This window comes from Natrix helvetica (genome assembly GCF_964273705.1).
Source record: "Natrix helvetica genome assembly, chromosome: 1".
Lineage (NCBI taxonomy): Eukaryota > Metazoa > Chordata > Lepidosauria > Squamata > Natricidae > Natrix > Natrix helvetica.
In genome coordinates, this window is record NC_138548.1 from 122,850,616 (window position 1) to 122,877,914 (window position 27,299).

At 44.0% G+C, this 27,299-nt stretch overlaps 1 protein-coding gene and 1 long non-coding RNA gene across 2 annotated transcripts in view; one reads left to right on the top strand and one right to left on the bottom strand.

Moving 5' to 3' along the window:
• LOC309384881 overlaps positions 1-27,299 on the bottom strand; it is a 435,034-nt gene that overhangs the window by 60,882 nt on the left and 346,853 nt on the right. The gene's annotated exons all lie outside the window — the stretch shown is intronic.
• Positions 797-25,339, top strand: SSRP1 (structure specific recognition protein 1). Its single transcript, XM_081938690.1, has 17 exons — positions 797-930; positions 1,966-2,216; positions 4,416-4,601; positions 5,405-5,510; positions 6,687-6,877; positions 6,954-7,184; positions 8,403-8,506; positions 9,105-9,233; positions 9,917-10,138; positions 10,506-10,578; positions 11,181-11,322; positions 11,485-11,530; positions 19,619-19,742; positions 21,036-21,206; positions 22,393-22,484; positions 22,586-22,760; positions 23,585-25,339. Exons 2-17 carry the CDS (start codon positions 2,163-2,165, stop codon positions 23,645-23,647), a joined length of 2,109 nt encoding a protein of 702 aa, XP_081794816.1. The 5' UTR covers positions 797-930; positions 1,966-2,162; the 3' UTR covers positions 23,648-25,339.

A 27,299-nucleotide genomic window follows, 5' to 3' on the forward strand; every position in this document is an offset into this window, starting at 1 on the left:
TAATGCCATCTGTCTTGTAAACTCACAAGATTCCCCCCCCCCCTCACACCGCTATGTATATGTATACATTCCAACTAGACGGTGATGTTTCTCTGTGCCATATATGTGTGGGTGGAGGTGGGTATGTGCATAATGGTTATCCTTTGAGAGCTGAATGCAACAAAATTTCATTTTAATGTACGCATATTAGTGTACATTTAAAATGACAATAAAGCTCTATCCTATTCTCTGCTTTATTTTCTTAAACTTTTTAATTTCTTCAGCTATTTCTTATTACATTTCTACACCCTGTGCTTGCCCTGAAAGGGCTTGATGGCTTACACGTTCATTTTTGCAATATTACTTATTTGCCTGTTAACTTTCTTTAGGCAAAATTTTGTTTCAGTAGCCCACAGCCTCCAAGCAAATCACGATTCCAACTTTCCAAGCCAGAGAAAGCGGGAAAACGTTTTCATTTAAGAATGGTTCCTGTTCAGCCTAGGACGGGAGGCTGCGGTCCTTGCCATAAACTGAGGAGAAAGGCAAGGTACCCTTTCCTCGGTGCCTATAGAAAATCGCTATGCTTCTCATCACCAGCCCCTCAGATCGTAGGAAAGTAAAGGTTTGACACACACACACACACACCCGAAATCCCACCCCTGTTTTGGGCGCTTTTATAGCAAAACCCGACGGCGCTCCCGAGGCTTTGTCCATAGAGACGTGAAGGGCTAGAGTGGCATCGTTCTGACTTCATAGAGAAACGTGGTGTAGAATAGCCCGTCCTTTTCGATCGGAAGTTTAAACATTCCAGGAAGACACGCGGCCGAAGCTTCGCCGGAGCTACGGTCGGTCTGTACCTTCGGAAGGCGGAAGTGAGGTCGGTTTCCGGTGGCAACTGAAGGGGTTGCTCGGGTCTCGTGTTGCGCAGGCGGGAAACTGGGTGAGAGGAAGGTGAGCGATGCGGGGCTTTGGGCCGGGAATCGCCGTGGCTGTGACGCGGGTGGCCGTGATGAAACCGATGGTTACCGATGGGTCGGTGTTGTGGTGGAGGAGGAGGCCTTTGTTATCTCCGCATCTGCGCTCGCATCTCTGACATCCGCCTCTCCCAACTGGCGCCCGTCCACTCTGTTATGGGGCGGGGGGAGGGGGGCGACTGCCATTAGCAAGTGGGGCAAAAGGGCTGCACGAAGCTCCAAATAAAGTTTTCCTGACTTCACTTCTGAACTGGCCAGGGGCGGTAAGGATTGCCTAGGAAGGCCGGTAAATTTGGGCTCCCACTGGGACAACTTAGTAAAGATCCCACGTTGACTTTGCGGGTGTGTGTGTGTGTGAAAGTGCACTGGGATGCTAGGGCATACAAGACTTTTGCTAGACCAATTCTTGAATACAGCTCATCTGTCTGGAACCTGCACTGCATATCAAACATAAATACAATCGAGCGAGTCCAGAGATATTTCACAAGAAGAGTCCTCCGCTCCTCCGCTCGCAACAGAATACCTTATGCCACCAGACTTGAAATTTTGGGCTTAGAAAACTTAGAAGTACATCGCCTTCAGTCTGACCTAAGCATAGTATGTAAAATTATCTGCTACAATGTCCTACCTTTCAATGAATACTTCAGCTTCAACCACAATAATACAGGAGCTCACAATAGATTTAAACTTAAGGTAAACCGTACCAAACTCGATTGCAGAAAATGCAACTTCAGCAACAGTGGTCAATGCCTGGAATGCATTATCTGACTGTGGTTTCTTCCCCAAAGCCCCAAAACTTTAATCTTAGACTCTCTACTGTTGACTTCACCCCATTCCTAAGAGGTCTTTAAGGGGCGTGCATAAGCACACCAGTGTGCCTACTGTCCCTGTCCTAATATACCCTGGTATTCCCTTGTTATTAAGAACTGGTTTGACAGTGTTTGCAACAGTAGAGGGAAACTTGTTTTTCTTTTGGAAGTAAATCCTTGTGCGTATTCTATCTACTTTCCAGATTTCTGAAAGAAAAAAAAGAAGAGATCCGGTGTTCTTGGTTTCTTGGGGCTTCCTTTGCTTCTCTCAGGGTAGAATATGCCAGTCGCTAAGACTTCCACTTGATGTCCTGTGGGATTCCTGGCAAAGCACCTTCCAAAGGGAATACTTTAGGGATCTCAGACCAGCCCCTGCCATAGTGGGCAGGGAGCTGTCAACATGGCAGATACATTGGAGTTCAATGAAATATACCAAGAAGTGAAGGGATCTATGGTGAGTGATTTGGTAAACATTTCTGAATAGGTAGATCTTGATGATTTGGAGTTGGGGCATGGAAACTGGGTTAAACGAGACACATTTATATGTCAGATTAGGTTTGTAGATAACATGTCACTTTATGTAAGAGAACAGGCCTTGACTCAAGAATTCTGATTTAGGCATTGTGAAATCCATGATGCTACAGGAGCTTAATTACTAAAATGTATCTGGAAATTGCTGATGGTAATCACATTTATCTTAACGTCTTTTTAATTATTTAATGTAGCTAGTGCCATTTAGTGTCTAGCTGGGTAGAGTAATGGTATATCTGGATACTATCACTGTAAAAATGCACAGGAAAACCAGTTTAATTTAGCTTAGCTTAATTTAAACATAAATAGACCAAACTTCTAAAAAATCCTGAATGGTTTGTGTTATAGTACAGGTAGTCCTCGACTAAACAATTCATTTAGAGACCATTTGAAGTTACAACAGCATTGAAAAAGGTGACTTATGACCATTTTCCACACATACAATGGAAATTTTGTCCCATTTTACGTCCTTCCTTGCCACAGTTGTTAAGTGAATCACTGCAGTTTTAAGTTAGTAACATGGTTGTTAAGTGAATGTTGCAGCATCCTGATGGTCACGTAATCAAAATTCAGATGCTTGGCAGCTTGACTTATATTTATAATGGTTGCAATGTCCCAGGGTCATGTGATCACCTTTTGCGATCTTCGGACAAGGAAAGTCAATGGGGAAGCCAGTTTCACTTACCAACCATGTTACTAAATTAACAATTGCAGTGATCACTTAACAACTGTGGCAAGAAAGGTTGCAAAATGGAGTAAAACTCACTTAGTAACAGACATTTTGGGCTCAGTTGTCGAGGACTACCTGTATTCTGTGTCACAGTGCTACTGTTTTGGTATTAGCTTGATTTCTAGGAATAGTTCTCTCTTCCTGAGTATGTTAATGTTGGTTTTTAGTTCTAATAAATTTGTGATGCTTGTCATTGATAATATATGTTCTCCATTTTGCTGAATCGTTTGTTTAAAAACTGGTATTTTTTCATGTGCATAAAAGGAAGGCTACCTACATGGCTAAAGTTGCAACTTTAAATTGTATGATGCATGGGAGGTAATTCTAATTGAATAAACATATTATTGATGTGTATAATAACTTGAAAAAATATTCAAATAGTAGTATAGACATAATGAAGGTGCCCCGGATACCAAACAAGAACATTGTCATGTTTTATTGCTACATTCCTTTTTTGAACAACGGTACACTGTATTAGGAAGAATATTTATTTTGTTCTGCAAAAACATCTACATATTTTAACTGACAAGAAAGCCACTGTCTGTAGCCCAGGTGTCAATGGTATTGAGTTCTTCCTGGCCAATCTAGGTGGGATCTAGCATACAGGTACTCTTGATTTATGACCACATTTGAACCCCAGATTTCTATTGCTAAGTGAGATAGCTGCAAATGAATTTTGTCTCATTTTATGACCTTCCTTGCCATGGCTGTTATGTGAATCACTGAAATTTTAAGTTAGTAGCATAGTTGTTAAGTGAATCTGGCTTCCCCATTGATTTTGCTAATTAGAAGATTGCAGAAGGTGATCAGATGACCCCTATGAGCCAGTTGCCAAGTATCTGAATTTTGATCATGTGACCATGGGGAATGTTGCAGTGGTCATGTGAAAAATAGTCATGTCACTTTTTTCAGTGTTGTCATTTGGTCACTAAATGAATGGTTGTAAGTTAAGGAATATTTGTATATAAAAATGTAGTTTGATGCATCTTTATTATTTGGGCGCAATGTTGGAAAAAATTTCTATAACTTGATTGATTGATAAACTGTACTTGAATCCATCCACCTTGCTGTTGCTTTCCCTCTTCCCTCTCTTTTCACCTTTCTCACCATTATGAACTTCTTCAGAGAATTAAGCTTTTGCATTATGTGTGCATATTCATTCAATTGCTTACCTATACGGATGTATGCTTGCTGCCAATGATTCTAAATGTTAAAGGGGATCTTAGAGGCTCTTGAAAGAATGAAGTTACTTAGGGCATAAGTTTTATTTTTTAATTTAGATGAGAAAATAGTCAATTCCTCCTTTAAATAGTACAAAAGGTTAGATATCATCCTAACTTTCAGCTGCTATTCACTATTGTTTTCTTACTGACATTTTCTGTTCTCCACTAGAATGATGGCCGTCTGCGGCTAAACCGCCAAGGTGTGATTTTTAAGAACAGCAAAACTGGGAAAGTTGACAACATCCAGGCCTCAGATTTGGCAGAGGGTGTCTGGAGGCGAGTAGCATTGGGCCACGGCCTCAAGCTGCTTACTAAAAGTGGCCACATCTACAAGTACGACGGGTTCAGAGAGACGGTAAGATTCTTTTGATGCAGGTTCATTTTTGAACATGATGGCATTAGAGAAGAATGCAGAGCTTTAATCAGATAGGCAGCTGAAGATACGTTCTTGGAAAACTAATGGAGTGTTTACTGCAGCAAGAGATTTTGCAGTTGGATATCTAATCTGATTACCTCAGTGTGTTTTTCAACGGTGGATCTTATAATATTGTTTGTAATATAAATGGCACTTGTAGCAGCAATGCTTGTTTCCCATTTAACTGTAACTGGAGATACTTTTATCAGGTGGCGACAGCACCTATCTAACCTTGACTAGCTAAATAGAGTTGGCCCCATTTTGTAATTGGATGTGGGAAGACAACATGGACATTCTAAAGCTATTTATTTATTTATTTATTTGTCTTTCGGATTCATTCAATGAAGAGACTTTAAAAAAAAACCCAGACAGAAAGAGTGGCAAACCACTTTTCTATCAAGCCAGGGAAATGTCATAGTTATAGCCATGCAAATTGCCAATAGCCCAATATAAATCAAAGCAAGTGTAATTTTATTTCTGTTGCGTTTTTAACAATATATTTGCATTTGTTGTAGGAAGTGTTAGTAATAAAATACACAGCTTTTTTAATTCTTTTTTTTTAATGGCTCAACACCCACGTCATGTTTCTTAATATTATGGTTTAGGGCTTGTACTGTTAAGTATGATTTTGTATCTGGGGTATAGTGTACATTTCTGTAGTGTAAACAAAGGGATTAGCTTCAGATTACTGTTGTACGTGTATTTAGCTTGCTGATGTGTACATTGACTGTTTTTATTCTTAGGAGTTCGACAAACTTTCAGATTTCTTCAAAACACACTTTCATTTAGATCTTGCTGAGAAAGATCTATGTGTAAAAGGCTGGAATTGGGGGACAGTCAAGTTTGGAGGTGAGTTTTACACTATTCCTCCATGGAAATTGGTAGTTGGAAACAACTTAAGGAGACATAGCTAATTGAAAACGATAGATGCGTTTGTTGTAGTTATCTGGGGGGATTGGTTGTTGGCTGTGAGGTAGTATGGTAGTTGAACTTACATATAAGACTAAGTAACATCTATTGTAATCATCACTTATTAAACAAGCAACAATTGGCTAGGTTTTCATACTGCATTATGTTAAAACCTGTAGATCAGGACAATTTATTTTCACTCTTTTTTTTTGCAACAGCTGCCCCAAACTTATGATCCTTGATGCTAACTACTGGAGACATTGTTTTTGAGGCAAATGATGCTGTAAAAGAGGCTTTTAAAAAGCAAAATCACCATTCCCCCTTTCTTCCTCCAACAAAACTGTCGGAGTACACTGACTATTTCAGTCCAGATAATGGCCTATACCCGTGATGGAGAACCTATGGCACGCGTGCCACAGGTGGCACATGGAGCCATATCTGAGGGCATGCGAGGCGTTGCCCTATGTCAGCTGCAATGCGCGCATGGGCATGCTGGCCAGCTGATTTTCAGCCTTCTGGAGGGCGGGGGAGGTTGTTTTCGCCCTCCCCAGGCTTCAGGAAAGCCTCCCCAGGCTTCAGGAAAGCCGCCTTTTTGCCTTTGTGGATGGCAAAAAATCAGGCCTCCCGGAAGTTCGGAAACTGAACTTGTGGTAGACTCGTTGGGCCCGTTTTTCGCCATCCACAGGCTCCAGAGGCTTTCCTAAAGCCTGGGGAGGGTGAAAAACAGCCCAATGAGCCTACCAGAAGTCCGGAGGTTTCAGTGAGGCCTGTGCAGTGGGGTTGTGTGCACATGCATGGGGTTGAGGGCATTGCATTATGGGTGTGGGCACACGCACGCATGCTATTGCACGCGCATATGCCCTTTTGGCACCTGAGCAGAACAACGTTTGCCACCACTGTCCTATACACTTTATATCATTTTCCTCCTTGGTGTAGCCTTGCTGTTCCATGTTAAATGTGGTTCCCAATAGTCAAATGGCTGCCCACCCCTTCTATATAGACCTTAGTGTGCGGATCACCAAGGATTTTGCAGTTAGCACATTATGGCTTAGTAGGATGTGAGAAAGAAGGTAATGTACTTTGGTGGGACTAAATGATTTTTATTTTTTTGGCAAGGGCAACTTCTCTCTTTTGATATTGGGGAGCAACCAGTTTTTGAAATCCCACTCAGTAACGTGTCCCAGTGCACTACGGGCAAGAATGAGGTGACTCTGGAGTTCCATCAGAATGACGATGCTGAGGTGTCCCTAATGGAGGTCCGCTTCTATGTACCACCCACTCAGGAGGATGGTGTGGATCCCGTGGAGGTAGGTTGAACTTGGAGTTGAGGTGGCAGAGTGGAGGAAGAAACACTTGTTCATGAAACTCTCCTTGCTGTTGCAGGCATTTGCCCAGAATGTGCTATCAAAGGCAGATGTCATCCAGGCTACTGGAGATGCTATCTGTATCTTCCGAGAACTGCAGTGCTTGACTCCTCGTGGACGCTATGATATCCGTATCTACCCTACCTTCCTGCACCTCCACGGGAAAACATTTGATTACAAAATCCCATATACTACTGTTCTGCGACTTTTCTTGCTTCCCCATAAAGATCAGCGCCAGATGTTTTTTGTGGTGAGGAATTTTGGAATCATTTTCAAAATGTTTCTTACGAGAAATAATTGCTGTGCTTGCTTCTCAGAATAGGTTGCATTCAAAAACCCTTGGTGTTTTGTGAGCGAAACCAGCTGTTTAAATTCTGTGTATTTAATTTAAACCCAAAAGTAAATGTCTTCATCCCTTGTATCCTTTTCTGTTGAAAGGAAGAATCCAGAAATAGCCTTTCTCCTAGATTTCACAGTTTCTGATTACCGTATTTTTCAGACTATAAGATGCTCTGGAGATGCACATTAGCTTTTGGGGAGGAAAACAAGAAAAAAAGTGTCCTTGCAGCAAACAGCCTGGTCAGCTTCAGCACGCAGTCTGATTCAGCATGAGCAGCTGCTTGGCAGGTGGATCGGCCTCCTGGAATACTCCCAATCAGCTGTTCCAGGTGCAGGGATTGCCACAGCCCATTGCCACCTACATGCGTCGTATTTTAGGTCTCTGCATGCTCCGTTTTAGACCTGTTCCAGGCTGCGGGGATAGCAGCACATCGTTGCCAATTGCTGCCTCTGCCCGTCACATTTTTTACCTCCGTGTGTTGCATTTTTGGCCTCTGTGTGTCTCGTTTTGCGCTGGTTCCAGGCGGTGGGGATCGCCCCTGCAGCTGCTGATCCCTGCCACCTGGAACCAGCTGAAAATGCAACATGCAGAGGCAGCGATCGGCAATGTGCTGTGGCAATCCCCGCAGCCTGGAACGGATCTAAAACGGAGTGTGTGGAGGCTGGTGGGTGGTCAGGGCTTCAGCAACATTCACCCTATAAGATGCACCGCAATTTTCATGCACTTTTAGGAGGTGGAAAAGTGCGTCTTATACTTCGAAAAATACGGTATTCCAGGTGGATGTCCATCTTCTTGGTTATTATAGAAATAAAAGGAACTTACTTATTTTCAGAATAACATTTGGATGGTGGGACTTGTACCTCTTTGGTATTTTGGGGCAATAGTAGGAGTGGAAAGAGAGGCAGCTTTTTCTTCAGTTTCCATATTCTCTTTTTATCGTTATGGGAGATAAGACCGATCTCCTTAGGAAACTATCCTTGCTGCACGTTTAATGCACTTGGCCCATAGCTAAATGGATTTTTTTGGTCTGGGATTCTGTATGTATGTATGTATGTATGTATGTATGTATGTATGTATGTATGTATGTATGTATGTATGTATAGTTACCATTGTCTCTGTTTGTTCCAGATCAGCTTAGACCCTCCTATAAAGCAAGGCCAAACTCGCTATCACTTCCTTATTCTACTGTTCTCAAAGGATGAGGATATCTCCTTGACCCTCAACATGAATGAGTAAGTACCCTTATATGGTTAAGATTCATACATCTCATGGTTGTTTTGACCTTGGTTTGTTAAGTAAATTACAATGGCTGGATTCACAGATTATTCAAACCAGGGGTAGTCAACCTTTTTATACCTACCGCCCACTTGTGTATCTCTGTTAGTAGTAAAATTTTCTAACCGCCCACCGGTTCCACGGTAATGGTGATTTATAAAGTAGGGAAGTAACTTTACTTTATAACATTTATAAAGCAGAATTACAGCAAACCCCTACCGCCCACCATGAAAGTTGGAACGTCCACTAGTGGGCGGTAGGGACCAAGTTGACTACCACTGATTTAAACCATAGTTAAGCAACCTGAAAGTCTTTGTATTTGGTCTTGCATTTGTTCATAAGGGATGTACACATGTGTAAGATAATTGTGAAAACGGACCATTTATATAAAATAATGTCATTTATGTGATTGCAACATAGTCAAACTCTTTTAGAACGGGGCATCTCTCCCATCTATTCTGTTGCTGCTCTGAACTCCGAGGCTCATCCGATGTCTCAGAGTGGTAATATTGCACGGGGAGTCTGTCTTGATTTGTGTTCTCTCTCTACTTAAAGGGATGAAGTCGAGAAGCGCTTTGAAGGACGGCTCACCAAAAATATGTCTGGGTCTCTGTATGAGATGGTCAGCCGTGTCATGAAAGCCCTTGTGAACCGCAAGATAACTGTACCAGGCAACTTTCAGGGGTAAGGAATGTAGGTTGTAGGAACAGATGAATTGTGAAATAATCAGTTTCAGCTGGTTCCGAAGGGGCGTGGCAAAGAAGGCATTAAGATCTGAGTGGTAGGTGTAATAAATAACACAGTAATAACTACATTGAATCTCTAGTCTTTGACTTATGCTTGAGCACAAAATTTCGGTTGCTAAGCAAAGCATTTGTTAAGTGAACTTTGCCCCATTTTTACATTTCTTGCCACAGTTGTTAAGCGAATCACTGCCGTTGCTAAGTTAGTAACACGGTTGTTAAGTGAATCTGGCTTCCCCATTGACTGCATGTCAGAAGGTCACAAAAGGGGATCACGTGTCCTTGGGACACTGCAACCGTCGTAAATATGACTCGGTTGCCAAGCAGCTGAATTTTGATCATGTGACCGAGGAGAGGCTACAATGATCGTAAGTGTGAAAAATGGTCATAAGTCCCTTTTTTCAGTGGTGATGTAACTTTGAACAGTCACTTCACGAACTGTTGCAACTCAAGGACTACCTGTACTGTGTACTTTTTCCTCTTCATTACTAAAGTTATGCCAAGCGGTGGTAAACTAAGGATGCTTGGGCTGCCCAGTTTGATAAGCTGTCTGGGTATTTTTTAAATAAATGCCTTCAACTTTGCTCAATGAAATTTATATTGATGTTTCTTTCCCTTTCCCAGACATTCTGGAGCCCAGTGCATCACGTGTTCCTACAAGGCTAGTTCGGGCCTCTTGTATCCTTTGGAACGTGGCTTCATCTATGTGCACAAGCCACCTGTTCACATCCGCTTTGATGAGATCGCTTTTGTCAACTTTGCTCGTGGGACTACAACAACCCGTTCCTTTGACTTTGAGATAGAAACCAAGCAAGGGACACAGTATACTTTCAGCAGCATAGAGAGGTAAGTGAATGCAAATCCAGCAGAGCTGTTGAGGGATGCCACCCATCTCAGTTGCTGCGTTGTAATCTATCGGCTGTCCCCCATTTCAGAGGATGCTAGCAGAACCTTTGGGGTTCAAAAATTCTGTTTGTATTGCTTGGCTGCTGCTGTGACCTATGATTTCAAATGCTTTTTTGTTTTTCATTTGATCTTCATCTTCCTTGCTCCTTTTCCTCCTCCACCACCACCACCCTTCTCTCCCTGCCCTCAATTCCCTGCAGTAGTAACTAAAAATTGTACTGCTCCTGTTTGATCGGTTTCTGCCATAGGCAGGTGAATATTAGTCCTATGCTAAGTCCTACATACCTGTGATTTCTATTCCCCGCAGAGAAGAATATGGCAAACTCTTTGACTTTGTGAATGCGAAGAAATTGAACATCAAGAATCGGGGACTTAAGGAGGTACTTGTTTCAGGGGGTGGGCTAGAGAGAACAAGGAAAGGCAATTGCTCTCTAGTCCTGTTCCTGATCGGCTTGGGGTGGGGATGTGGGTTTCTCTTTCTCTCCAGAGCTTTCTTCCTTCTCAATTTCTGTTCTCTCCTTGTAGAAGAAAAAGGTCTGTGCGATTATCCCCTCCTCTTCCTCCTCTTGGTTCAGGTCTCCTGCATGGCTGTGGTGAACATTTCTAATCACCATAGTATATAACCTTGCATGAACCACAAGGATGGGGCAGTAGCCTGCTTTGCTCCAGGAGTGGCTTCTACCTCTAATCCATTGTTAAAGTCACCAGCATGATTCCTCCCTTTCCCTGGCGAGGGAGAAGGTGTTTTAGCAGATTCTGGGAAGCGGCATGTAATTGGTTGTTGAGGCATCTGCGGAATTCGTGGTACCAGAAACTTTCTCTATGCAGTTTGTGTGCCTAGGAGCATGGGGGTGGGGGGTGGCAGCTACAGGTGTAGAATCTCTGCATGCTTTAGATGTCAAGACTATTGAAGAATTTTTATCTGCTTGCGGCAAGTGAAACCCTTGCGCTCATATCCATGGAGCCCATTGTGTGTTACTAGGGCATGAAGAATGTGACCTACGATGAATATGATGGTTCTGATGAAGACTCCCATGATGCCTACTTGGAGCGGATGAAAGAGGAAGGCAAGATTCGTGAGGAACATGCAAATGACAGCAGTGAGGACTCCGGAGAGGAAACGGGTGAGATTTCTTTCAGTGGCTGGCCTGATTTCTCCAAATTGCTTTTACTTGCAGTTGGGATCTTTTCGACTCTTGTTCTGCATAGGTGCAAACGCCTCGCATTTCCTGTTAATCTCTTTGGATTAGAAAAAATATTTTTCTTTTCTTTCCTTTTTTCCCCAGATGAGTCGTTCAATCCAGTAGAGGAGGAGGAAGATGTGGCAGAAGAGTAAGTTAAAAAAAAATAGATACCGTATTTTTCGGAGTATAAGACGCACTGGAGAGTATAAGAAGCACCAAGTTTTTGAAGAAGCAAATTAAAAAAAAGTTTTTGCACTCTGCAACCCTCCCAAAAACGGCCTGTTTTTCACAAAAACAGGCCCATTTTTTTTCAAAAAAAGGGCATGAATAGCTCTTAGAAGGCTTGTAGAGTGCTCCTGAGGGGGGGGAGGGGCAAAAGCAAGCAAAAAACGGCCCAGTTTTTTGCCAAAATAAAGGGCATGGATAGCCTTTAGGAAGCTTATAGAGTGCTCCTGGGAGCTGGGGGAGGGCAAAATTGAGCAAACCACAGCCCATTTTTTGCTCATTTCTCATTTTGCTCATTTAACCAGGAGCTCTATTTTGGTGAAGGGGCGGGGTTTTGGGAGGCAAAAAATACTGTATTCACTGTATAAGACGCAGCCAGATTTTCAGCCTCTTTTTTAAGGGAAAAAGGTGTGTCTTATACTCCGAAAAATCCGGTAGCTGTTTACCTTGTTTCCCCGAAAATAAGACAGGGTCTTATTTTCTTTTGGCCCCCAAAATAAGCGCTTGGCCTTATTTTCGGGAAGATCTTATTATTTTTGAGGTGCAGGAAGCGGTGAGCGTGGTCACTTCATGGCTGCTGCTGTGTTGCATATTGTCGGGGAGGTCTTACTTTTGGGGAGGTTTTTTTTCCGTGGAAACAGGGTAATTAGATTCTCTTGTTCTCCTGTGCACTGCTTGGGGAATCCAAGCATGGGTTAACTTTGTCCATTAGTCTAGAGACTGAGTTATGTAATTGTTGACCACGCCTCCTTTAACTGGGATAGTTCAGTTTTTTAACTCAGTCCAGCCTTAAAGAGACGCAAAAAATTTTCCTCTAGGATAATAGACAAAATTAACTCATTGGACTCAGATTCATGCTACCATATTTATCGTGGAATACAGTTTGATTGTGGATTGTTGGAATTCGTTCGTGTTTGAATTTAAAGACCTTGCGGTTCCTTGCTGCTCTAGCGGCCAGAGGAATATTCGCCAGGAGGATTGCTTATCGGGCGTTTGAACGGGTTTAAATCAGAAGAGAGTCAGATCGCCACTCTCAAGCCTGATCAGTGGCCGTAGTGAGAGTTGGTTCGCCGCTCTCGAGTCGGCACGGGGGTGAACGACCCGCTTCTTACCGCCTCCCGTCCTCTCTGGTTGCTGCGGAGAGAGGCAGCATGCCATTCTCTCCAGCAGGCGCTGGCGCGATCACCATGCATCGGATGGCCGTTTCCTAGCATTTCGGAGCCTTGCCGCTGCAGCAAGGTCCTGGGTGAGTTAGGGACGTCATTTCGGCAGCCAGAGCCTTTCCTTCCGGATAGAGAAGGACGGTGGCCATTTTTGGAGCTACTTTGAATTTTGCACCAAAATAGTTGCTAGCGCCGGCCATTTTGAGCCGTTAATAGCTTCGCGCCAAAGACAACAGGAAGGGACGGAATTTTCCTTTCGCGCTCAAACTGCGGTGGAGTACAGAGAGTCATTGTGCTGCAGAGATCGGTTCGCCGCCATCCTTTTAGCACCGTATTACATCATCGCTCTAATGGAGTCAGCTCGCCACTTTGATCAGCGGTTTGCCCTGTTTTCAGACGTGAGCTTGAGCCTTTCAACTCTCTCCCGTTTCTTTCATACCTTGCTATGGCCGATCATTCTATTACCGGAGGCAGCGATGGAACTTCCAGCTCTTTCCCGCTGCACTCTGAGGCCGCTGGGCCCAGCACCAGGGTGGGTAGGTCCACCACTAGGGCCTCTAGACATAAGGCGCGCACACCATCAGCAGCCTCAGACAGAGCTGCCAAGCGCAAAGATAAGGCCAAGTCATCGGCCAAGGCTCCTGGGCCCACTAATATGTCCCCTCCTACCTTGGTGGCTGAACACCATTCTCCTGCTTCTTGCTTCCTCCAGCAGGGATCCAAGGCTGGTCCCCCGATCTTCCCACACCCCTGGGAATAGGTGTGGATGAAGGGGGTTTAGGGTCCCGATCTACCCCACACCTTCCTGCGGTCGCCCGACCATGATTCAGGCATCCCCGCGCTCAGAGCCCACGACCACTTTCACGCCCACGGCTGCAGGCCTCAGGCCCGAGGATGGGCCCGACTTTAACTTGCCCCCAGAACTTCACAACATGATTTCTGCGACCATTTCCCAGGGGGTGGATGCAGAATTGCTAGAGACTTCTCTATTTCTCAGGCTGATCCTCCCTCACCACTACCCTCAACCTATAGCAAAGGTTCTGTTCTGGGTGAGAAAGAGGATGTTGATGCCCTAAGAGTTGTAGGATGACAACAGTCTGGTGCAAGACACACCGGCCTTCTCCGGCCTGTTCTGGCCCGCCTTATTAAATCACTTTTGTATAAAGCTAAGGCAACTACCAAAATGGGAGGGGCCACCACTCAAGCTAGTACTGCTGTGGGTCTTGATTCCACAGACCGATTTTTCGCGGAACAGGTGCAGGAACAAGACCTCATACCCTTCCCAAAGCTGTTTCTGGACGTTGTTCAGAAACTGGTCCCAACCGACTGCTGTTCCCCCACCTAGTAATGGTGACAGGAAGCTCTACGCTTCCACGCCTGAATTGGATGAGATCCTTCAGTTCCCTACTGTAGATCCCCCTGAAGCGGCTTTGGCCTCCCCAGCCTTGATTCTTTCTGAAATTTCAGAGGGTCTTAAAGTCAAGGATCATAAGGCCAAACTGGTCATCCGCAAAATGCACCAGGCAGCTGCCTAGGTGTTACAGGTGGCCACAGCAGCATCTTTCCTTAATAAGACATCATTAGTTTGGTTACAGCAGCTGCAGGCTAGGCTTGCCCCCGATAACCTCTGCCTACACCAGGATGTAAATAAACTGGTGGCAGCGCTGGAATTTTCCTCAGATGCTACACTCAACGCGGCCAAGTTCGCGTCTCGTGCAGTAGCATCTAACGTAGCATCCCGCCGCCTTCTTTGGTTTCGCCATTGGCAAGCAGACTTATGCTCCAAATGGCGCCTATCTTCCACCCCCTTCAAGGGCGGCCCTTTCTTTGGGGCCACATTGGACCCTATTTTGATTGAAACTAGGGATAAGCGTAAAGTGCTTCCTTCGACGAACAGTGTGGACAGGAGACACCAACCATATAATAGAAGGCAGTCCTTTCGGGCTGGGGACTCTGAGTACAACACTGCCCCATATGTTCCTCACGCTCCTGAGGGGTTTTTAATTCAGTAATTTTATTTAGGGGATTTTAAACTGTGTTTTAACTGTGTTTTTAGCTGTGTGTATTGTCTTTCACTTGCAGGTCTACTCTCCTCCATGCACAAATGTAATTGTCCTTGTTTTTTCGTATGTATGTGTGTCCTATGTGTATTTTATCTTTTTGATTGTACGCCGCCCCGAGTCCTTCGGGAGAGGGTTGCGGCTAATCAAATAAAATTTGATTGATTGATTGATTGATACCAGGCCATTCATTCAGCAACAGGACAGGGCTCAGGACCACTCTGGTGCCAGAGACAGGGATCGCCAACAAGGTCAGCAACAACAGACCCGTGGCCATTTCATGGCACCAATAACCGGTCCTTTCGTAGGTACCGGTGACTCACATGAGGTGGGGCCTATTGGCGGGGTCCTAACATCTTTCGCCTTTCAATGGGCAGAAACCACCTCGGACGCGTGGGTGCTTCAGACCGTGAGGCTGGGCCTCACTCTGGAATTTCTCGCTATTCCCCCGAGGCGTTTCATCAGGTGTCCTGTGCCAAGATGCCAAGCAAAAAGACGCCTGATGGATTACAAAATCGAACATCTTATTTCCATCAACGCTATAGAGAGGGTACCTCAGGGGCAAGAAAGGCTAGGCTTTTACTCTATCCTCTTCTTAGTCCCCAAAAGCTCAGGAGGATGGCGAGCCATCCTAGACTTGAAACGGCTCAATCTCTATCTGAAATACCAGAGGTTCAAAATGCAATCGCTCAAAAGCATCCTAGCCTGCATTCGACAGGGCGATCTACTGACCTCTGTAGATATCAAGGAGGCATACCTCCATGTGCTGATACACCCTTCGCATCGAAGTTTCTTGCAATTCCAGTTTGCGGGGCACCATTTTCAATACCACGTCCTGCCATTTGGCCTTTCATCGGTCCCACGAACCTTCACGTAGTTGTTGGTGATAGCGGCATCCCTTCGGTCGATTCCTGTAAGGGTCAACTGTTATTTAGACGACATCTTGATACTGTCGTCTTCCCCAGAGCAGGCAAGGAGGGATTTGCAGACCACGATCGATGCCTTGCAATTTCACGGCTTTGTTTTGAACTTTTCAAAGAGTCACTTGCACCCGACCACGTCCCTCCTCCATCTCGGGATCAAATTCGACTCCGAATGCAGTGTGGTATCACTTTCCCAGGAGAGACGCCAAAGCCTTCAGACCCTGATGAGTCAGGTGCAAATGCAGCGATCTCTTCCCCTTGTGGTTCTTCCCAACTCCTGGGGAAGATGATCTCATGTATAGACAGTGTCCCGTGGTCGAGGTTTCACACACAACCTCTCCAGTGGTTTCTGCTCCCATTTCAGAGGGCTCACACCAGCCACTCACAAACCAAGGTCCGGTTGCCTCCTAAGGTGTTGCGATCGCTCCACTTGTGGATATCCTCCAAGGTCCTCAAAGGGTGCCTCTTCAAAGAGCCGGACTGCATTGTAGTAACAACAGACGCGAGTCTATTCGGATGGGGTGCCAATGCCTGGGACCGAGTGACACAGGGTCGCTGGAGCGCCCAGGAGTTGCGGAATAGCATCAACTGGCTAGAGCTTTGAGCAATCCGCCTAGCCCTTTGCGACTTTCGAGACCTGGTGACAGCCGACCACGTGTTGGTTCTCACAGACAATGTTGCGTCCAAGGGACATGTCAACATCCAGGGAGGCACCAGGTCTCAGGCCTTGATGCTGGAAGCGGAACGTCTTCACCACTGGGCAGAGATTCACCTGTTATCACTTCGGGCAGAGCACATATCGGGCACAGCCAATGTACAGGCGGATTGGTTGAGCAGGACCACAGTAGACCAGACGGAGTGGAAACTCCATCTGACTCTATTTCAGGAACTGTCTCGCCGCTTCGGCCGTCCCCAAGTGGATCTTTTTGCTCAACCACACAATACACACCTGTTGAGATTCTTCACCAGGTTCTACGTACTGGAAGCAGAAGGCAACGATGCCCTTCGCAGCCCCAGGCCAGAGGGCCTTCTATATGCCTTCCCGCCTCTCCCACTCGTACTGCTAGTCATCCAGAAGATTTTGTTGAAACAGGCGGAAGTTCTGGTCGTGCCAATGTGGCCCAGACGTCCTTGGTACGCCGACCTCATCCATCTTTCAATATCCCGACCGTGGAGGATTCCAGACGACCGGATAACTCTTTCTCAAGGTGGTCTTATCCATCCAAACCCCCAGCTACTACAATTAGCCATGTGGCAGGTGAGCGGGCTATCCTGATTCGTCAGCACCTCTCTGACAAGGTCATCGCCACAATGCAAGCGGTTCGGCGTCCGTCCACAACGCGGATTTTTGAGGCTACCTGGCAGGCCTTCTGCAGGTGGTGCCGGTCAGTCTCTGTGGACCCGATTATGGCATCCATCCCACAGGTACTAGACTTCTTACAACCGGGCATGGACAAAGAGCTAACGCCCAGCTCTCTCCGTCGGCAAATTGCAGCATTGTCGACTGTGATTGGAGGCGGCCAGGGCCACTCCCTCGCTCACCATCCGAGGGTCCGGTACTTCCTGAAGGGCGCATCTAACCTCAAACTGCCGGCGGTCCATCGTTATCCTACATGGGATTTACCCCTAGTGCTTAGAGCTCTCACGGCTGAACCATTCGTACCATCAGTCTCAGATTGTTGACCCTCAAAATCATCTTCTTAGTAGCGATTACATCCGCTAGAAGGGTCTCAGAGCTGGCAGCACTATCAGTACATGAGGATCTCTGTATATTCCATTCAAACAGAGTCATCCTACGATTGGATCCGGCATTCCTGCCAAATATTAACTCTTTGTTCACAGGGCGCAAGAACTTATTCTTCCAGACTTTTGCCCTCAACCGTCACACCCTGAGGAACGAAGGTGGCACCACCTCGACATTCGCAGGGCGCTCCGTCGCTATGTGAAACACACGGCGTCATTCAGGAGATCGGAGGCGCTTTTTGTGTCTTTCCAGCCGGCATCCATGGGACAGAAGGTATCCTCAAACACCATCAGACGCTGGTTGAAAGCGTGTATTGCCCTCGCATACGAATGCCAATCCCGACCTGCACCCAGGCGCATCATTCCCCATTCCACCAGGAGTGCAGCCACCACAGCAGCCTGGGCAATGCAGGCCTCGGTGGAGGACATATGTAGGGCGGCAACCTGGTCATCGCCGTCGCCCTTCATCTGACATTATGAAGTGGACATGTATGCCTTGGCTAAGGCTTCCTTTGGGCGGCGTGTCTTACAGAGGGTTGTATCATCAACCACGGGCCCCTAACCAGCCTACGTCCTGCCCTTGAAACTCATTGTTTTGGCATGTCCCATGCTTGGATTCCCCAAGCAGCGCAGAGAGGAACGACCGTTGACTTACATTTACCTACTTACCTTCTTGTATGCTGATTCATTTGCTTCTCTTGGATCGGCTGAGCCTTTGTACAAAACTGAACTATCCCAGTCAGAGGAGGCGTGGTCAACAATTACATAACTCAGTCTCTAGGCTAATGGACAAAGTTAACCCATGCTTGGATTCCCCTCGCAGCGCACATAGAAGGACCGTTCAGGTAAGTCAACGGTCGCTTAGTGTCTGGTATATGAATGAAATTGTGGTACACTTTAGTATTGTTTAATAATAGTATTAGTGATGTTAGATTCATATCATATTTTGAGTTCTTGAATAACAGGCAGGCTACGAATCTTACAAAATAACTACTTTTAGAAAGGCTGGTGCTGTTTTTCCTTGCAGTGAATATGAGGTTACTATGACCAGGTTAGAACCAAAATATGAAATCTGTTGCCCTCCAAATATTATCTTCATAACCGCTGAACATTAATCCTGAAGTCGAGGCCTTTGGAAAATTATAGTTCAAAGTATTTGCAAGTCTAAATTGCCTGCTCGTGTCTTAGAAAATGATTGAGATAACCTAAGAATGCAGAAATATGAAAACTTCAAGATTAAAATACTTCCAAGACAAAAATATGAAGTATCCATGCTAAGAATGATACAAAAATATAGAGAAAGGGGAGTTAAGTTTGACTTAGAATACCATAATTCCTAAGGATTGTGGGAATAAGGTAAGACTGAAGTTGGAGTTTATTTAATAAATTTATTTAATAAATCCCCTTAGCCAACTGCAATTTTAAGGCAACTGACTGTGTAATTGTAAATTAATCTTACAATAAACAATATAGACTAAATATAAAGTAACAATATAGAGGCAATCTCTGAAAGATAAATTGCATTTACAACAGAGTCATATGGTATAGTAAAAGTTACATCTTCAGGAAAATCATGAGCATCAGAAATCTGGCTATTTTCTTTGAAATTGCTGGATAATTTATTGGAGGAAATGATGTCAGGAAAGAGAATTTGCCTAGAGTGGAATATTTATGAGTGGTTTTGCTTACTTATTTGGGAAGCTTTTTTGATGGGCTTCTGAAAAGGAAAAAATACTTGCAGAAAAGTCTATAAAAGTAATTTTTCCTTATAATTCTTTCATATAATGAAACCTGCTTGTGCTTTATAAAAATATTTTATTAAAAAAGGGCCATGTGTTGTTTGCTACTACATGTATGTGTAAGAAATAATTTTATAGAAATGTAAACTCTTTAAAAATTCCTAGTACTTGATTTCTTCAAGATTGATTGTATAGAATTTTTTTGTAAGATTTGTTTTTGACATAATGATCCTGTGGTGTGGAAGTGTCAGGAATTGAAGATTAGAACTGAGATTTTATCAGGAGAAGGAAATTTTTCAATCATGTGAAAATACCTGTATACATGCACACTTATTTTGCTAAATCATTTTTGACCCACTCCTCTTGACTTTTTCTTGAGACAGGTTTGATAGCAATGCCTCTGCTAGTTCTTCTAGTAATGAAGGGGATAGTGACGAGGAGAAGAAGAAACCTGCCAAAAAAGCCAAAATTGTTAAAGAACGGAAGCCCCGCAAGAAACCGTCTGAGGTGAAAATGGAGCTCAACTTAACATGCTTAACAGTGTCTGCCCGACAAGTTAATGATTGCATTCAGTATAATTAGAACCACTCTTGTATCCTGCCAAGTACTCTCTTCTGTTGCTCAGAGATCACTGGAGACTCGATCTTGTTCAGAGTAGCTGACCTCCATCTTAATTTGGAGGTTTTGGTGGTTAGAGAACCTTCACATATTGACTTAACTGAGTAATGCCCCCCCCCCCGGTGTCTCCAGAAAATAGACACTATCAGCAAGACTAACTAAATCTAAAATCAAAATCAGTTTCGCAAATTATATCTGAATTACTGTAAAAATGAATTTAGTATATTAACTTTTTTTAATGAAGAGATTAACCTTTGAAATATTTTCTCTTGAGGCTTCAGTATCAGAACCAAAATTTTTAGAAGGCATAAAGAAATGGATTCTATGTACCGAGAAAGACTTCAGGATTACAGAATCAGAAGTGACCGTCGAACTTACCTAGTGCAACTGCCTATTCATTGCAGGATCCCTTAGAGTAGGCCTGTCAAACTGGCGGCCCATGGGCCGGATACATCACATGAGGCCACGCCTGCCCTGGCTCCGCAAAGGCAAAAAATGTCGTGATATGTCACGATCCAGCCCGTGACGTGATCGAGTTTGACACTCGTGCCCTAGAGGAGGGGTGTTAAACTCAAGGCGCAGGACGGATCCAGCCCACAGGGTGCTTAAATCTGGCCCACAGGGCCGGCTTGGAAATAACAAAAGACCGGCCCACAGTGCCTCTGGCAGCCAAAATGGTGCGGGGGCCCACACACGGCTCCCCTACACTTAGCTAACCCTAAAAATAGTTTGGGACTCCTTATAAATGCTATATATATAGCATAAATATAAATATTATTCTTGTTGATTTATAGATATTTCTAAATGGATGTTTTGTGATTGCTTTCACTGACAATCATTTTGCCAATGGAGCCTCTCTTGAGACCATCCATGATAGGTACTGAAAATTCCCAGCATGCTCAGTGTCTCCCATGGTTGCAGGGAGGCTGTCTCCATTCAGTGTGGGAGAGTGGCTCAAGGAGAGTCTTGACCATGAACAAACTCACATAGCAGAGGGCTGCTGGAGTACAATCAGAAATAAGTTGGCTACCCCATTCATTTGAAAGCAGAGGTTTAAAAAGTCACACAGTTCAGAAGGGAAACATTTTTTGCGATATCTGTAAGATAGACTGGAGAGAAGACTTCTCTTTCCTTTGTGTTTGTGCTTTTCTCCTGATTCTCTTCTCTTGTACCTCCTCCTAGGGTAAAAAAGGGAAAGACCCCAATGCCCCAAAGAGACCTTTATCTGCGTATATGCTCTGGCTCAATGCTAATCGTGACAAGATCAGATCAGAGTGTCCTGGGATGAGTGTCACTGACGTGTCTAAGAAAGCTGGGGAACTGTGGAAAGGAATGTCAAAAGAGAAGAAAGAGGTGAGTCAAGAGATGGTGTGGACCGAAATCCCATTTTTGGGGGGATGACCGGGGGGGGGGTGTCTGAAAAAGTGTGTAATAATTCCAAATTATTATTTCTAGCGCACAGTAATTCTATTCTTCTTATTTGGCATTCCCACAGGAATATTAAATTTCATATGGACTTTTGGGTACCACTTAAGATGAAAGACACGTAATTCCTTAAAGTGAATGCTTGAGTTTTTGAAAATAGAACCAAAGACTAGGGAGTTATGAGGCACGATAGCCACTTCTGAAATTGTACAATTGATGGGGACTTTAAACATAGTGGGAGAGGATATGCCTTGCATACAGAGTACACTAAACTCAATCCCCGTAAGAGAGGCAAAGACATCTGTCTACAAATCTGGGGAGTTTATATACTGAAACTCTTAGGTTACGGGGTAGAGAGACCCATTTCTAGTCTACATTCTGACCAGAAGCTCATTGGATGACTTTAGGCCAGTTGTCCTCTCATTCCAAACGATGTCAAAATTGATTTGGGGAGAATTTGGAGAGGGAAGTACTGGGTCCACTTTCCTGAATTCCTGAATATAAGGCATGTTTTAAATCAAATAAATGAATATCGACATTGGTTTTGCCGGGGATTTGGGGAAATAGCTTCCCGAACCTCAATGAGAGTCAGTGCTGGATTTAGCAGGGCTGCTACTTTTGCGCTGTCCTGCTGTTCACTAGAGGTATACAAACCCATTTCAAGATCAAAATGCTTCATTTCCCTAATGCGCTTTGCCTACCTCCCCAGATACATTTGAATGTTTAATTCGTGATAGTCCATTTCTGGTAAGATCAGACTATAGTCTGTTCCAAGATTGGAATCTTTTGCCTTGGAACATTCTGCATATCTTTACTTGCCAGGGCAGAGTAATCCTATCCTGATCATTAGGCGTTCCCACGGGAGTACCACATCTCTTACGGGCCTCTGAGTCTAAAACTGACCTTCAAAGCCTTAGCAAATCAGCCTAAGGGGAAAACACTATTGATTTAAAGAAGTTGGGATTTCGAAATGTAACTTTCTGTTTCTATAACATTTGGCTAGGGCACACTCAGAAATTAGTAAGAATATTATATGCGTTAGCATGTACTATATGTATGAATGGGGATTATGCAGTTTAAACAAGATGTGTAGAACCGGCTGTTTGGCTTGTAGGAATGGGAGCGCAAAGCAGAAGAGGCCAAGAGGGATTATGAGAAGGCCATGAAGGAATACAGTGAGGGAGGCAAAGTGGACAGTTCTAAGAGGTGAGCAGCAATACAAGAAGTTTTTTTCCCCTGACCCCATCTCTCCTAAACCAAAAGGACTCTGCTATTGCAGAAACTTGTCTGTGTTTTTACGTGTACAGAGAAAAAGCCAAAAAGAAAAAGCCAGATAAACCAGGAAAAGGCAGAACGGAGAAGAAGGTAGCGACACCTGTAAAATCTGCTAGCAAGACTCCTCTTAAACAGTTAGGCGAGAGCTTCAAGAGCAAGGAATTTGTGTCCAGTGATGAAAGTTCCTCAGGTGAAGAAAAGAAGGAGGTGAGTTTTAAAATACAGTGGAGCGGGGTCCTGAGCCCTGGTGGGACAGTGGTTGGAATTGTGTAGGCTAATTCTGCTGACTGCCAGCAATTCAATTCTCACTGGTGCAAGGTTGACTCAGCCTTCCATCCTTCCGGGGCCAGTAAAATGAGGACCCAGATTGTTGGGGGCAATAGGCCGACTCTGTAAACTGCTTAGAGAGGGCTGTATAAAGCACTGTGAAGCGGTATATAAATCTAAATGTTATTGCTATTGCTTGACGTTGGCTATAAACTAAAAAAAATTGGGAAAAGGCACTGTTCAGTTTTATCTAGGCTCTTTTTTTAATGCTTGGGCTTGCTGCAGAAAAACCTACATCGTCATCCCTTCTAAAAGTTGTAAATTGTCACGCCCAGAATTAATCCCAATTGCTTTGTTGATCTGAGACAATACATTGGGTTTGCACTTAGCAGTGGATATTTGTTTACTTGGGGTTTTATCATCTTTAGAACATTTTGCTCTTTAAAGCTACGCTCTTGCAATTTGGTGTGTGGAGCGGCTTTGTGCCTGGACTCTCCCGGGCTGAAAGAATGTGTGGAATACGTCACTACTTCACCTGCCTGCACACCATCAGACCGGATGAGTTGATTGTCCAAACATCATCTTCCCAGTTGTCACCATCTGTCACCATTTGCCAAACCATAGTGCAAGAGCATTAAAATAGGATGAAGGCAGGAAATGCTAGTTTTCCTTTTCAGATATGATTCGTCTAATTTAGAACCTGTAAAACATGTATCTAATCCTATTTGTCTTCCATATTCCTAACCGCGCTTGTTCTCTTCCAGGACTCTGATGAGGAGGAGATAGCCAGCACGCCACCTAGTTCAGCAGAGTCTGGCTCTGATTAGCCAGGAATGCTCAAGCCATCCCACTGGTTCCCCCTAAGCCCTCCTGCAGATGCCATGGCAGCTGTACTGCCGAGGGGAGGCTGGCTGGACATTTTCATCCAGGCCAATAGGCTGAAGAACCGGCAAGGCATAGGGATACCTTTCTTGTTTCACTGGCCTCCTCAGCTTGTTCCCCTTCCAATACCACAGTAATTAGTCAGAACCAATGACTGCCTTTGGAGAGAAAGGATGCCGCCTAAAGAGAATCGAGAAAGCCAGCGATCCCTTGTTTTTCTGCCTCCATGTTGCTGTAGGCGCATTGTATCCTTTCAGATGGCAAGCTGAATGGCATACAGCTGGAAGCTGGGACACTGTATGGTCTCCAGAGTCACGTTCAGTTGGTATTTCATCTTTCCCTTTCTGGTTTTTTAAAAGTTCTCTTTGCATTTCTGTTTTATCATGGCTAACTGAATTAATAAAAAATAAAGTGACTATAGATGGGGTTTGTTGTAATATAATCCAAGGGAACAGCCAGACCGATGAGCAAGTATCTTTCAATCTGGAGAGCTGCAAGGAGGGGAAAGAAACAAGTAGCCGAGGGTTTCTGCAGCAGCAAATGTGGGGAAAGGCTTCCCCTACCGCCACCTCTCTTGACCTGAGCCAGTGATTTCCCTGGAGGCAGTTGTGTAGCAGCTGTATCTTCCTCTGCCTTGGGCCAAGGGTCTGAACTCTACTGCCTTCCATTAGCAATAGCACTAATTGTATTTAAAGAGCCATTGTGGGCTGCTGGGACTTAGCTAATGCAAGGAACAGTCAATAGTGCGGAGGTCTGGCAGAGCAGGAGGCTCCCATCAGCGGTAATAGCTTTGAGCATCTTTGGCATTAGCACTTGGGACATTCCTGGTTTTCTCCTACAAGTGCTGCATAAGGCAGAGAGATGACCAGCAGAGAGATGCTAGCAGAGGCCAGAAGGGAGCACAGTGAACGGTGATTTTTTTTCTCTTTCTTAGAATTAACTGTTCAAAACAACCAATATGAAGGCAATTACCAATATGCACAATGGTGGATTGGGTCTGGTCTCTGGTTGCATGATAGTGGCTCTTTATTTGATAAGGAAATTCATCAAATCTGGCTAAAGACTCATGAATAGAAATAAAAGCAGTTGGAATTCCCGATTCAGCCCAGGGAGTTCTTCAGCCTCTACATTAAGGATTCTCCTGGCATAAAACAGGTTCCATCTTAATCAGTATTCTGTCCCCTGGATATGAAAGAAAAATCATTAGGGAGACATGGAAGCAGAATGTGGCAATGAAATCATTTATCCCAATCGGATTATTGCATTGTTACAGGATTTTCTTTTGGCTAAAATCTGAAAAGGGAAAACCAGTACATGCTACCGGCCGTCACAACATCATTAGAGAGTTAGGTCATACATATTAGGCTCTGCTTTGCATAATTTATATGTTCCAACCTGGTTGTTTAGACATTCAAAATGAATGGCTGGTTTTCCAGATTTCATTTCCCCATATTATTGTAGTTGCACATACCAGTCAACTGCTTATTGTGTTTTTCATTGTCATAACGCTCACAATTAACACTGACCATTTTATTTTACTAACTTCCTTATGAAATGACTAGAAAGAGTTGTCATTGATAGCGCAAACATGCTTTGAATCCTATCTGCTTGGGCAAAATAAAATGTTCCCTCTTCTATTCCTGTCTCTTTTCTATCATCTCTCTGGAACAGGATGTGTGCACATTTGTGATGGAATCAGGAGGTGCCCTTATTGGTTGTTATGGACAGGTTATCTGCAGTTGTCCCCCTTTGGGGGGGGGGATATTTGAACTGACAAAAATACATTTATGCATTCATACATTTGGCTACCTATGATATAAATTATGGTATTCTGCAGTGACAGATTATGTGGAATCCTAGGCAGATCCCTTGGTTAGTTCTTCCTTTCTTGCACAACCTGAATTCATGGGGTTATATTTTACATTCTTTGCTCTTTTAATGAATAAATGAGAGGCTATGTACTGTGAAGGGCCAGAACTGAGCTTCATTATTTATAAATTATTTCTCACCTTGGCCCTGTAGCATAGCCATAGTCCACAAGCTCTGTAAGAATCCTCATCTACCCAGGAAAAAAGACAAAGCAAGAGAACACTTAAGGATGCTCTTTGATTGGCTTCTGGAAAATCGGAACGTTTCAATTGGTTTTGGTAGCCGTTTTGTGAAAGTACCTTTTCATCTTTAAAAATATACATATACGTATATACTCACTGGTTGAAAGAGATGGTTTGCCCCTGCAGTTAGATGCTGTGAAGGTTTTATTTACTTTTTTACTAATAATGTCAAATGCGTTGTTGCTCTCTGGTTCACAGCTATCTTCCTTCGGTGATTATGATCAAAGCTGTATTTATGTACACACACGAGAATGTTCTGCATAAAATGTGTCACGCTTCTCTTGATTCTTAATTATTCTACGGATAAAACATGAAAGAGAAACATGATTGTCATAGGATTACAAGACATTTAAACAGCATGTCAAAAGTGAAGGTGTGATATAATTTCCTGGCACATCAGGATTTTTTAGATTTCTCTCTCCAGTGATCAAATAAAAGAGATACAGCATAAGAGATGTCTTCTATGAGCTTGTACACAGACATGGTGTTGGTTTTCCTCCATTTCCAAAAGGATAAAAACCATTTAGGAGCAGGATGAGAGGAAATAAACATAGGACACATAGCCTTTATTGTTATTCTAACTTTTTCTGCTGAAAGAGGGCTTCAATTTATCAAAGCTAAAAAAGCCTCATTACCTTTCAACCTTCTGACAGGCTTAATGGAGTCTCCTACCTAGATTTTTTTTCTTCTCCTGCCCCATGAATAATTGCATGACCTTTCTATTAATTCTTTATCCTTAGCAAGGTCTCCCAGTTAAAAAAATAATAGGCTATCAGCTCTAGGGTGCAGACACATCAAGGAACCAACTCCACAGGAAAGCTTTACTTATATTTTATTTATCTGGGAATTTATAAGTAGGTATAGATTTATTTATTTATTTATCTATACCTATTTATTTATTTATCTAGGAAGATAATCTTGTAATGCTGCTTGTGTTATATCTTCCCTCCCTCCTATACCCATGATGGTGAACCTTTGACACGCGTGCCAGAGGTGGCACACAGCCCTCTGTTGGCACGCGTGCTGTCGCTCATGGTCAGATCTCGATGGCGTTTCTTTCGTGCGCTTCTGTTTTCCTGCAAACAATGAAACAGAAGCTCACAAAAGAAAAAGAACTTATTTCTCACCGCGCTGCCAGTGTTGGGATGCTGGCCAGCTGCTACGTATGCGTGCACATATCTGGATTTGCTAAGTATGCACGTGCACATATGCGTGCATGCATATATCTGTGCATGTGCACCTTTCCGTTTGGGCATGTGCGTGCGTGCTGCAGTTTGAGCCCTTGGTGTCTAAAAGGTTTGCCATCACTGTCCTATACTCTCTGGATCGGGGAGGATCCAACCTGAATCTCTTCCTAAAGCCATCTCCTCCTCCAGAGCTCAAGGAATGCTTCTGCCCCTTTTTGTGACTTCTGAATATACCCTTCATACCATCTTCATGGCTCTCTAAACTTATTTTCCGACAGGGCTGAAGTCATGCTACTACC

What these genes read in the sequence shown, in the direction of transcription:
- SSRP1 (XM_081938690.1), top strand. Translation starts at nt 2,163, where the DNA reads ATGGCAGATACATTGGAGTTCAATGAAATATACCAAGAAGTGAAGGGA. An exon ending in AAGAAGTGAAGGGATCTATG is followed by an intron (nt 2,217 to 4,415) that starts GTGAGTGATTTG and finishes GTTCTCCACTAG; the next exon opens with AATGATGGCCGTCTGCGGCT. An exon ending in ACTTTCAGCAGCATAGAGAG is followed by an intron (nt 10,139 to 10,505) that starts GTAAGTGAATGC and finishes TATTCCCCGCAG; the next exon opens with AGAAGAATATGGCAAACTCT.